Below are 12,922 nucleotides of genomic sequence, written 5' to 3'. Positions count from 1 at the left end.
TTATGAAACAAACTCAGAAGAGCTGTAACTTTCACTGCTCAATCTTAAGAGCAGTAAAATTGTTCAAGTTATATGATGATGATGTAAATGGTTTTATATATACACTTGTATATGCACAATTATTTAAACTGATTCAAAAACGTTTAACAATTTAAGTAGTTTAAAAAATAAGTGAAGTATATGCTTTGAAACACACCCATACTGATGAACAAACTTTTTTAAAAAATTAAGTAAAGGCTCTTTCTATAGGTAAAAACTCAAGTGCAAACAAAACGCAACCACACTGATGAATACGTGTCTTTAAAAACTAAGTAAAGGTTTTCTTTAAATAAAACTGAAACGCAAACAAAACACACCCGTACTGAATAACAAACTTCTTTAGGAAACTAAGTAAAGGTTCTATCCATAGATAAAACTCAAGTGCAAACAGCAACTCTCAACATTTATTTTTCCCCTGTCTTTTAACCCATGCTATTGTTCTTTATTTAGAGATCTCAAAAACCTAATACTTATTTGCTTTTTGCAGTTTAGAGCAAAATGTTCTATTCATCTTTTAGCTAAATTATGAAGCTTGACTTAGTAGTTTCACATTCTTTCTCCTTTTTAATTTTATCTCATCTAACTATTTTAAATAGATTAACATATTTATTATTGCAGATTGATAGCAATCAGAGAGTCATCTAATTTGAAATGTTTATACTATATATATAGCACGTTGAGCAACGACAGTTTTACATTAAAGGTTAATATTCACTACCTAAAGAATTTTTTACAAGTGTTATAATTGTCAACATTTAAGAAAACACATTCTACCATTCACATAAGTTTTTGTCGGCTGTACAGGGTAGCCCGTAAGTTCCTACCCATCCATATATCTTTTGTATCCAGTTAATTACTGACTCTTCCACACCAGCACATGACTCTCTATGTTTAACTGGTCTTCCTGAACGAGGTGCATCCTTAATATTGCCACTTTCAAACAACTCTCCAAAAAAAAAAAAGAAACAAATTTATAATACATGCGTAATTGAATATAACATAATAACATATGGATGGGTAGGGACTTACGGGCCACCCTGTACATATTAAATCTTTTATTTATTTTATTTACTACGTTTCACCATGTTTACCTGCTGATACCAGCCAGGTAACCTGGTGAAACATTGCGAATAAAATAAACAGAATTTTTGCTCTGTATAACCGATAGAACTTGTGTGAACAATTCCTATCAGTATTATGACTTTTCACACTTTGTAGAATTTTTTAAAAGGGTTATCACCAAATTTATAAAATCACGTAGAGTATATTGAAAACAGACCTTACTTGTTTAGCTACAATTTCTATGACGATGTTACCTTCTTCAGAAATTAAATCAATCTGGCACATTACTATTTCTAACAACCATCTACGAATAACTTTTAGTATTTTATGATCATTTTGAAATACAATTATTTTGATGTTTTTGGTGATATATTATTTGGCGCTTTAGTTCATTGAGCTTATTCCTATGAGTTAATATGAGTTTATTAAGGTGTTTAAGATCAGTATTAGATTTAAACTAATATAATGCAAATACTGTTGGAGCTATTTATAGTATTTTAATAAATTCTACTCAAAATTAACAATATTAATTATCAGTAATAACAGACGTCCATGTGCATTCTCTGAACATAGAAAACTTGCTAGCTGTGTGCTGAGTATTTTGGAAATATCTTTGATCAAAGTATACGATTTCAATTTGTGATTAGCTAGAAAATACTACGAAATAGACAAGCACGCTTCTATACACCGGTATATTCATGTTCACAAACTTACCACCTTGAAGAAGTTAGACGTTACTGATATAACGTTTTTTTCATATATGTGTATGCATATTTATCTATTTCTGTTTTGTCTGTGTGACACCTGTTTCTAGCGTAGATGTTTCAGTCTTTATAAATAACTCGGTGTAAGATGGCCTTCCTTAAACGTGAAATCGAATACATTTACTACACTTCATATTTGAAACATTTGTCACGAAGAGATTATTCCAATCTGAGTAGTGTCAGCCACCTATATGATATACAACACTACTGTGTCACGTGTCAGCAAAGCGAATTTTCTAACACTTGCTTGCGATGAGTCCAATATCTCTGATATGACACCGTGCACCTGCAGATAAAATGACAACAGCAGAATATTTTCAACAACTACTAAAACACACAACGTCGCGGAGACATTGTAGTAACGCTAGAATATCTTCAATCATTATAAGCACACAGTACAATATGTAGTTGTGAAACAATGAGAGTGGGAAAAATGAACAGACACACTAGGACAAAGCACACGATGACAATAGTAAATTAACGGTATAATATTTTTTGCTGCTATTAACATATGGCAAATTATGATGATTGTATAATAGAATTATAATATTTTCATAACTTCTAGAATATGGTGTATTAGGGTAGCAATAAAATGACATTGAAGTGTTTTAATTATTATATAAAACAGTGTATCATGATAATAGTAGAAAGATGAAAGATATATTATTCCTTTTTTTTATTCAGACTTATCAAGGCAGTATATTATAGTGACATTAAGATATCGATGTAGTATTTTAAGCTCTAATAGGGCATTGTATAGTATGGTGATAGTAAAATGACGATGGAAAATGTTCAGTTTGAGTAGGATATAGCTAATTATGGTGATGGTGAAAAGACGACACACTATGTCCAACTCTGATAAAGTATGATATATCATAGTGAATGACGACACAGTTGTTAAGTTTTAATAGGATATGGTGCATCACGATGATAGTACAATGATGACGCAGCATTTGCAACTACACGAAGGTACGGTCTACTGTGCTCATGGTAAGTTTGAGTGCTTTAGGTCAATACGGAGATATGCTATAATGTAGTTAAGTTGGGTTTTAACCTCTATTATTAGAGCGTAGCGTTTAGTTTGTTAGTAAAATAATCAAAGCATTAGATGTGTGTGTATAATTTCGTATCTGTTCCTTATAACTTTTCACATTTCTTAATCAATCAGCGTAAAACCTGACACAGTGATATAGTGTGGCATGAGAAAGGTCATAAAGAGGTTAGATGTTGGACTGCACATCTTATGTATAAATAAGCGTCAATATACGTGTGTATCTATTCTTTATATGTTTCCACATTTCTTGATCAATCAACATCAAACTTGACACAGCGATACAGGACGACATGAGGAAGGTCATAAGGAGGTGTCAGACTCCATCTAATTTCATATTGATATAAATTCTAGAAAACAGTATGTCTTTCTTTTCAGAATTAGTGTCTTTATGTATTTGTATTGCACTTTTAATGTTTATTATGTTAAGAAAAAACATCTTTGTAGTACAATTTCCTATCCTTTCTTATAAATTAATTTTTATTTCACTTATCCAACAGACGGATGCTTCATCTAGTAGGAAATAGGATGAAACAGTTAAGTAAAAATAACCCAACTCCAAATCTCTAGATCATCACATGTTAAATAACGTAATTTTATTAATGAAATTGTACTGTAAAATTTATTTGAACTCTTGGACACCTTTATCGATCTAAGTATACAAAGCAAGCCTCCAATATTATACTTTTACCTTTTGTAATTCATTATTTGTGCAGATGAAATAAACGTATTTGATTAAGAAAGTTATAATCATTCATTTGAAATGAAGAAACATGAACACGAAATCCCTTTTGAATTGTTTGTTTTGTTGTAAGATTTACAAAGCTACATAGTAGGCTATCTGAGCTCTGTTCACCACGGGTAACTAAACCAGACTTCACATAATAAATTACATAATTATTTCGTAAGTAACCGTTGCTTTTCGAAATAAGAATTGTTAACGCAATTGTAAGTAACACATTATGTTTGTTTTGCTTGTTTTTTTATTTTCGCGCAAAGCTACACGAGGGTTATCTGCGCTAACCGTTCCTAATTTATTTTTGTAAAACTAGAGGGAAAGCAGCTAGTCATCACCACCCACTGTCAACTCTTGGGCTACTCCTTTACCAACGAATAGAGGAATTGATTGTCACATAATAACACTCCCACAGCTGAAAGGACGAGCATGTTTGAAGTAACGGGAATTCGAACCAGCGACCTTCAGATTAAGAATAGAGCGCCTTAACCCCCTGGCCATGCCGGGCCTGACGAGATTATGATATTTAGAGAGATAGACTCAGATATCCAACATGGTTGCAGATAAAGGTGGATTTTCGAAATAATTCGAAATTCTTTCCTTGGCAGCCGTAATCATAACCTTGACTGATTATACTGAAGTATTCTCAGGTGAACATTCTTTCGTGACAATTATTTTCATTAGATATAGTTTTGTTTTTATTGTTACTTCAATAATTACTATATATGTCATTGTTTCGAAGGAATGTGGTTCAAATCGCATTATACACAAAAAAGTGCTATTTGTTCTTATTTATCAAACATTTTTGTTAACCACATTTTCTTCAAATATTCTGGTTAATATTTCCAGTTTCTCTGGTTTATAATCCAGATTTCGTTTGTTTCAGAACTTTTTCTCAAACTTTGGGATATAGATTATTTAATAAATACAGTATTAAATATAGATATAAATGTGTATTAGAGTGAGTATGGATAAGTGGAATATTTTCCATATTATTCTGGTATTATGCATAATAACTAATATCATTAGAGAAGGTATATATTTGAAGAGTCAGTGAAATGAATTTGCACATTGACTGATTAACGAAAATAATTATCACTAAATAATGTGCATATTGACCAATTTATTTGCGAAGCCATTATCCTACAAGAAATATAGACGTTCTCCAAATACTCTAGTCAAAGCGAATAACTGACAGTAAATGGACACATTTATCGTAGCATATTCACAGTATATTAGTGTATAATAATCATCACCGAATAATACGTATCACATCTAATCATTTCTTGTTGAATAATCTAATACAAAACTTTTTTTTTTAATTATAGTTTTGGCATAATGTCGATACTGAGTTTGAAATATTTTTGTTGTATATCAACGACCTGCCAGTTAAAAGAAAAAAAAGAAATATAATAACTAATTTTTAACATCTGGTTTTTAACAGCTAAATGAATAACCCGTTTTACTTTTGTATTTTATGTATGACATGTTTGTATTATTTACTAAACCTATTCAATTACGAACATTTTGAATACATAACACTATCATCACAAAATGCAAATGCATTTGAAGCACAAGTCGTACATTAATTAATAGTGAGTGCAGAACAGAATCCATTATTATATTAGACATTATTAAACAGCAGCTCAGCCGTAGATTAAAACAAAACAACAGCTGAAATATAAGTTTTACAAACAACGATAATCAATTGATCGTTTGTCTGTTCTATGCTTCTCATGCTAAATCATATAATAAATATGAACTTTGGTGTATGATTCCCCCAACTGGTGAGCAATCTATATAATGTTAGAATGACTCGCGTGTGTGTTTGTGTTTTTGTGAATTTCGCACAAAGCTACTCGAGGGCTATCTGTGCTAGCCGTCCCTAATTTAGCAGTGTAAGGCTAGAGGGAAGGCAGCTAGTCATCACCACCCACCGTCAACTATTGGACTACTCTTTTACCAACGAATAGTGGGATTGACCGTCACTATATAACGCCCCCACGGCTGAAATGGCGAGCATGTTTAGTGTGACCGGGATTCGAGCCCGCAACCCTCGGATTACGAGTCAAACGCCTTAACCCACTTGGCCATGCCGGGCCAGAATGACTCGCACTTTCTATAACTCAACAGATTATTTTTAATAGCCGGTTTATTACGCTAGTAATTCTGAACCAAACTTATATACAGAGATCCAGATACAACCAAACGTTATAGCTGAGGGCGAAAATAAATAAATAAGATAATTCAACAATAACATACTAAAATTAAAAGCAAGTCATTATGTCAAAACCTATAATTTTCTTGCTTTGAATACCGTCAGCCGAAACACGAAGCATGTTTTACAACAAAATCATAAAAAAATTATCTTATATTAGATAATTATCTTAATTTATCAAACCTCATATCAATGTATATTTTATAGTTTTAGGGTTATTGTAGGTTACTGCTTGTTTCCATGATAGACAATAAATAGGGCTTGCTGTAGAATTTCTTTTGGAAACCTTTTGTAATAACTAGACTTTTCTTTTCACATTTCTCTCAGAAAGCATGCATTTCATAAAAGGTGTATGTAGTGGGGGTGGCAAAGAAGGCTAACCTTTCGTCGGTTTTCAATTCAGTTGGGACCCTATGCTATAAGACGTAATTGCTATACGTGTTAATATGGTCTGACTAGAAATGTTTCGTAGAAACTATGTAGGACCCTTTCTGAGCTTTGGGAGCGGTAGCCTCTACAAATGAGCATTTGCATTATTGATTAAAGGAAATGTCTCCAAATGTCCATGATATTATTAATATGTTTATTATAGACAGATTGTTTTTTCCCATATTATGTTATATTCAATATAATTTAGTTATTATAAAGATAGAATATTCAGCAAATAATTGATATAGATTACGAGCTTTAATATATCATAATCATATGCAATACATCCCGAAATTAGTACTTTGTTACTATTTACTTCTATGTAATATTGAGTTTTCTCACAGAAGATAATAAACGTTATATAATCATTAATCATAGGTATAGCTCTGGATTTAGATTAGAATAAAAAAATTATATGGCCCGGCATGGCGAAGTGGTTAAGGCGCTCGATTGACACCAAATATTCTCACCCTTTCAGCCATGGGGGCGTTATACATAACGGTCAATCCCACTATTTGTTGGTAAAAGAGTAGCCCAAGAGTTGGCGGTAGGTGGTGATGACAAGCTGCCTTCCCTCTATTCTTACACTGCTAAATAAGGGATGGCTAGCGCAGATAACCCTCGTGTAACTTTGTGCGAAATTCAAAACAAATAAAATTTTATATAGTGATACAATAAAGTTAAACGTTTTTTACTATAAATGATTTCTTGAGTATTAAATTGGGTTTAAACTTATATCTAATGGTTTTATAGGTTTTAAGTAAAGCACTGAGGCTTATGGAAGGACAATTAAACTTTTCTGGCGCGTATATAGTCAAATTTAAATGAAAATACAAATCAATATTATCTTGTTATGATTTTCTAAAAAATTAACTAGAAGGTTAAAATAAATAGTGATTGCATCATGAAACAATGAGCACAAAAATATCTAGAACAGTAAAAGGTTTGTTGTGAAATAACATTTAAAATTGGCATATAGAATAACGTTAAATAAGGTATAAGTTGATAAAGGACGGTGTTGTGAAATAACTAGTTTATTAACGAGCACGATGTGAATGTTATTTATATTCAAGAATAGGTTTAGTGATACAACCTTCAACTTTATGACCAGGTGAATAAGGCACTCGACTCATAATCTGAGGGGTCGCGGGTTCGAATCCACGTCACAATAAACATGCTCGCCCTTTCAGCTGTAGGGGCGTTAAAATGTTAAGGTCAATCATACTTTTCGTTGGTAAAAGAATAGCCCAAGAGTTGGCGGTGGGTGGTGATGACTAGCTGCCTTCACTCTAGTCTTATACTGCTAAATTAGGGACGGCTAGCGCAGACAGCTCTCGTGTAGCTTTGCGCGAAAATTCAAAGCATTCAACTTTGCCAACTCGTGTGATTTGAAATAAAACGATAGGAAGTACAATATAAGAAACATTCTTTCCAACAAATTAAAAAATAACATTTAAATTTAGCAACGAGAACGTTGTGAAATAAAATTGTCCGTTACGATATAAGATTTAATTCTAGTAAGGTGTAAAATATAAAACAACATTTTATTTTATGAAATAATACGATATAAAATAATATTTAAATTCGAAATGTTTTCAAAATTTCATCTCGTCTTAATACGCTTAAACATTCCAAATATTTATAATTACAAATTGTTGACCATACCCGTCTTCAGGAGAAGATGACAATAGTCAGTTTAAGGTAAATTACCTAAACAATAAAAATGAGTTCATGTATCAGCTAAATTGAACTATTGTTTTTAAAAATATATATACTTACCTACATTTTTCACATTATATATATACCCCCCCCCAGTAGCACAGCGGAATGTCTGCGGACTTAGAGTGCTAGGAACCGAGTGCTTCGATATACTTAATGAGTTAGTACAGCAGTAAGTCTACAAATTTACAACGCTAAAATCAGGGGTTCGATTCCCCTCGGTGGGCTCAGCAGATAGTCCGATGTGGCTTTGATAAAAGAAAACACACACACACACTTAGCCCATTGTGTAGCTTTGTGATTAACTACAAAGAACCAAAACACACTATCTAAAAATAACATAAATCAGCAATAACCAACATAACAGCAATTCACTTGTTATTCTTATAAATATGGTAGAAGTTTGAATAGTGGCCATTTGTTGTGATGAGTAATATTTCACAAATTGAAATACATTACAAGCGTTTTTTTTTTTTAAAAAGCACCTCATTATAAATTGATTTTATAAAGGGGAAAATAAGTTTTAGAATGATTTTAATTTCTTTTTTGGGGTTTTAATTTCATGATGTAAGCGCAGTGCAACGTATTCTTTTATTTCATCGAATAAACAGTAATTACGCAAAGAAGTTACGACTGCTGAGACATTTTTGAAAAGTATAGTGTGGTGTTTTGAAGTCTTAATGCTAATGTTAAAGTGTTTTATTAGCATAATTTTTAGTATGTATAATTTAACAATGATCACGGAAACCACACTTCTGTATACGTGCAGGAACTTGACGGAAAATGTTTTTATGTCAAATATTCATGAATACTTAGATTGGTTTGTTCCGAACTTCGCAACTTCGCGCCCCAACCTAAAATTCACTTTTTAAACCTATATTCATAGTTTGTATGTTTTCAAACCCCACTAGGCTATCCGTTGTGTACACCGCGAGAAATCGTACCCCGGATTTGAGCGTTATATAACCTATGTTATATAAATGTTTGAGAATAAAACGCTATTCCTCACATGATTTGTTCTGAAAACACAACGTAGTTAAACATGTTTCTTACAAACCACTTTGTACACAACATGGGATAAAAGCAAACTAAACACTGCAGGTATCTAAATCTAAGTATCTTTTTAGTAGCTAATAACATTTCTCTTCCGGAAGGAAAAAATAATTTCCACCAATTTTTGAAGGATTATATTTCACACGTACTTAAATCGCACGATTTTTTTTATAAGGAATACGGGCTTCTCCTTTTCCTATTAACGATTTAATTCAAGGAATAATTTTTATTACCTTTAACGAATGGCTCTGCTGTCTTAAACAATGAGCAAGAACTTTACCTTTATATATATATTTAATTATTATAATTTCAACTGATTATTGTTTTTGTTTCTTTAAGCACAGAGCTGAGCAGTAAGCAATCTGTATTGTGTTACAAGCCCTCAAGGTAAACTCTGAACCAGCCGGGTATTTTCGGTTGTTACTTTCTTAGTTGTAAAAAATATTGATTGTTTAGCTGATTATTATGCCTTCCTCCTAGTTAAATGAAAACCGAAAACTTACAGAAAACTTATCAAAAAGGTAGACAGGAAGAATCTGTGTGAAGCCGTTTTCAGGAGAACCTTAGAAACTATTTTTAAACCTAGGTTATAATTAGTTAAACATTTATTTAATTAAACAATAAATAGCGTTTAAGATAATTTCTAATACACTGTATATTCAAGACATTATAAATTGGCTCTTTTCATGTTTCACACAAAGGGTTTTACATAGTTCCTGTCCCTTTGTAGCTCCTATTAATAATTTGTTTTAGAACAAAAAATAACACACTTTATACATTCATTAACAGTTAGGTTAACTTTGAATATAAAAAGAGTTAAAAATAATGAGTTGTAACTTCCTGTTTCAACAATACCTGGAGACCAGCAATCTGAGGTTGACATTGAAAATTGTTCAATGAAAATTAAGTATGAGGAAAATGTTAATATTCTGACTACAAAATAATAGTGTACAGTCAAAGAAAACAAAGTTCTTGGTGAGCAATGAATTCGTAAAATGTAATTTAATTTTAACAGGATGTCAAACAGTAAGTGAAGGTTATTGTAAACTCTAATATATGGGTTATTTTAAAGATAGTACCTTGGAATCTCTACTTTATGATCGCAACCTATTAAACTATTTTTGACTACTACTAACATTCTCTCTTTACCCATATCTCTAGACAAAGTGTATCGAATTTCACAACTAATGTATCAAACCAGCGACACTGAATACCGTAACATTATTTAGTTTTACTTTTAAAATAGACAGAGCAAATAAACTCCCTAAGCAGGCATATACTTTATACCAAGAAAAATAAACCTTTTTCCGTTTGAATTGTGACTAGAAAACATACTGTATGTGTGTTGTTATCACATTGGGTCAAATTACAGCAACATTCCGCCACTGAATATACTTCGAAGAAGTGTGTGCTGATAATCTAAGAATACCTCTTCAAATTTAATGTGTAATGTTTAAAACTGTTGGATACCATGCAGTGATAGGAGATAACAAAATTAAGATTGTGCACTACAACATTAAGAACAAGCTTTTCTAAGGACATATTTCTAGCAGTTGTTGAAATAACTTCGAATTACTCACTTATCAAGTCCACAGATAAACAAACGCAAGGTAGTGAGCCCAACGACACCACAAGGACTGTAGACTATGGTACTCTTAGTTAACTTGCCAATCTAGAGATAACTACGGGTCTCCAAAGAAGGCAGAGAGGCCTTGAAAAATGCTTAACGTATGGCCTGAGGTGAAATGGACGGCACACACGAATGGGCCATCATTTCTTCCAAACGTGGTTTAGAAAATTTGCTGAGAATATTGAAGCACCTTTGGCAGAAAAGAGGCAGTTATCGTGGATTTGGATGATTGTGACAAATATGTGAGCGTTTCAAAAGCGCTGTCCCCCAAAGCATGTTGCTTCTTTCACCAGAACCACGCCAGCCTAGGTGCCAACAACGCGAGATGAAGAACCACCCTACCCCACCCCCATCTATTGCATCTGTCAAAGCTGTACAGTCGTGTGGTCGATCACCCTTGTCAGCCATCCGATTCCAAGAACCTTAGAAGAAATCGATGGTTTTTATTACCTTTTAATCCCGGCTTTAGTAAATTGGTGCTATATAAAACCTGCCCCAACGGATAAATAAACAAACATGACACAATATGCTTTAAAATAATGTTGTTTGTACTCTTGTTGTGTCAAAGTTATTTTTGACGTATTGTTTGAATCTTAAAGTCTATGAAACCCTAATTAATCATAAAAGAACACCTAAAAATTACGAATATTTCAGCGTTATCTATTCCATGAGGAGATAATTTGTTTGTGTAACTAAAACATCTCTGTCTACAAATACGAATAAAATTAGGAAAAAAACACACAAAAAACGCATTACATCAGTCAACACTACACGTTACATATATAATTATGTTTAAACATATTTTGTGTCAGATTACCTATACGTAGTTTTACACAAACTGAAGAAGAACATTTAAAGTGTTAAAACTTCTGGTGGATGCGTGCTTACATAAAAACATAAACGCACAACACTTTAGTTTCGATTAAAACTTATTATAAATATTGAACGACACTCTACTACAACTATACCCTTAAATCAGAACGTTGGGGCATCAACAGGTGATTGATACTTCGTGTCATCTTCTACTGTTAGTAGTGTTACAAATCTTTCCTAGCTGAAGGTGGACACAAAATACCCTCCCTCTGCCCCTCCCGGCCCGGCCCACACCAGCTTGGCGCCGACTGAGTGTCACAACCGTAAATTCTGCTCGTGGAGAGTCCCATAAACCCATGCTGCCCGACCTCCTCCCCTCGTTCCGAGTTGGGACACTAAATTTTTCACAGTCTTTCTTCGTGAGACACTTGGACTGGAGGGCTTGCTTGGCGCCACACTGACCGGAACCGAGCTGTTGATGATTTTCCTGTTCCTGACTTTACTCGAAGTACATGTCCGTTTAACCAATCACTTGTGATGACGCTTGGCCAATAATTGTAGCAAAGTAGACAATTAACAAAGGTTAATGTGGAGTATTTATAGCCTTTCTCTAACAATAGGAACTTAACACATCAACACTATTTCTCTAAACCTAAGAAAATGTTAAGTGTCACAAGTGTTGGAAATTTAAACATTTAAGTAATTATGCGCAATGAACCATTGATAATAGTGAAATCTTCGTCACGTGTTTTCATTCTCGCAAATGAGTTTGGAGAAATTTTATTTTAGTTAGAATTATGTACGCTCGAATGTTGGTCTCTAAATCAAGAAATGACGTAAACAAACTCATAATTTGTGGCAACAAAACATTTCCAAAATCTGTCTTTGAAGCAACGATAAACTTTACCCATAAAAATTGGCAGGATAACGCTGATATAACTGGTTGAAACTGAGATCAAAATATTGAAGTTTCCAACAGTACATCACCAAACATATCATTAAAATAATTAATTAAAAAAGCGTAATTGCAACAAAAATAGTTTTAAAATATTGCTATGAACTCTGCATTAAATATTAGGACGTATACACACCAAATTGTTTTATCAGTCGATCATTATATTTTAAACATTTGTATCAGATATTCACACATAATAACAATTCTTCCGTCAAGCAAATGTATTAATTTTATGTTAGAAAACAAAAGTACATCTTACATCCGATACACAATATTCATAAGGTTTTTAAGTGTTTTTGTTATGCTTACATGAAAAATGCGAGTTGGGATCAAGTGCTTACAGTATCTTTTATGCTGTAATATTTTACATATACTGTTATTTAGAAGTGTGTAATACGTTTATACTACCACAGAAAAAGCTAACTGTGAAAAATATGTAAGAAAAATTTACTT

At 32.7% G+C, this 12,922-nt stretch overlaps 1 protein-coding gene across 13 annotated transcripts in view; it reads right to left on the bottom strand.

Moving 5' to 3' along the window:
• LOC143240345 (GATA-binding factor 2-like) overlaps nt 1-12,922 on the bottom strand; it is a 311,086-nt gene that overhangs the window by 151,756 nt on the left and 146,408 nt on the right. The window contains exon 1 of one of the 13 annotated variants that reach the window (XM_076482623.1): nt 11,670-11,735. The exons of 11 other annotated variants lie outside the window; for them this stretch is intronic. In XM_076482623.1, the coding sequence (XP_076338738.1) occupies nt 11,670-11,720 (51 nt within the window). In that variant the 5' untranslated portion in view covers nt 11,721-11,735. Of the gene's footprint in view, nt 1-10,651; nt 10,669-11,669; nt 11,736-12,922 lie in introns of those variants that run through there. One more of the 13 variants, XM_076482630.1, reaches the window with a different exon arrangement.

Source organism: Tachypleus tridentatus, chromosome 13 (assembly GCF_004210375.1).
Source record: "Tachypleus tridentatus isolate NWPU-2018 chromosome 13, ASM421037v1, whole genome shotgun sequence".
In the NCBI taxonomy this organism is placed as follows: Eukaryota; Metazoa; Arthropoda; class Merostomata; order Xiphosura; family Limulidae; genus Tachypleus; species Tachypleus tridentatus.
The sequence above is the reverse complement of the archived record's forward strand: the minus strand, read 5'-3'. Positions and strand labels throughout refer to the sequence as shown.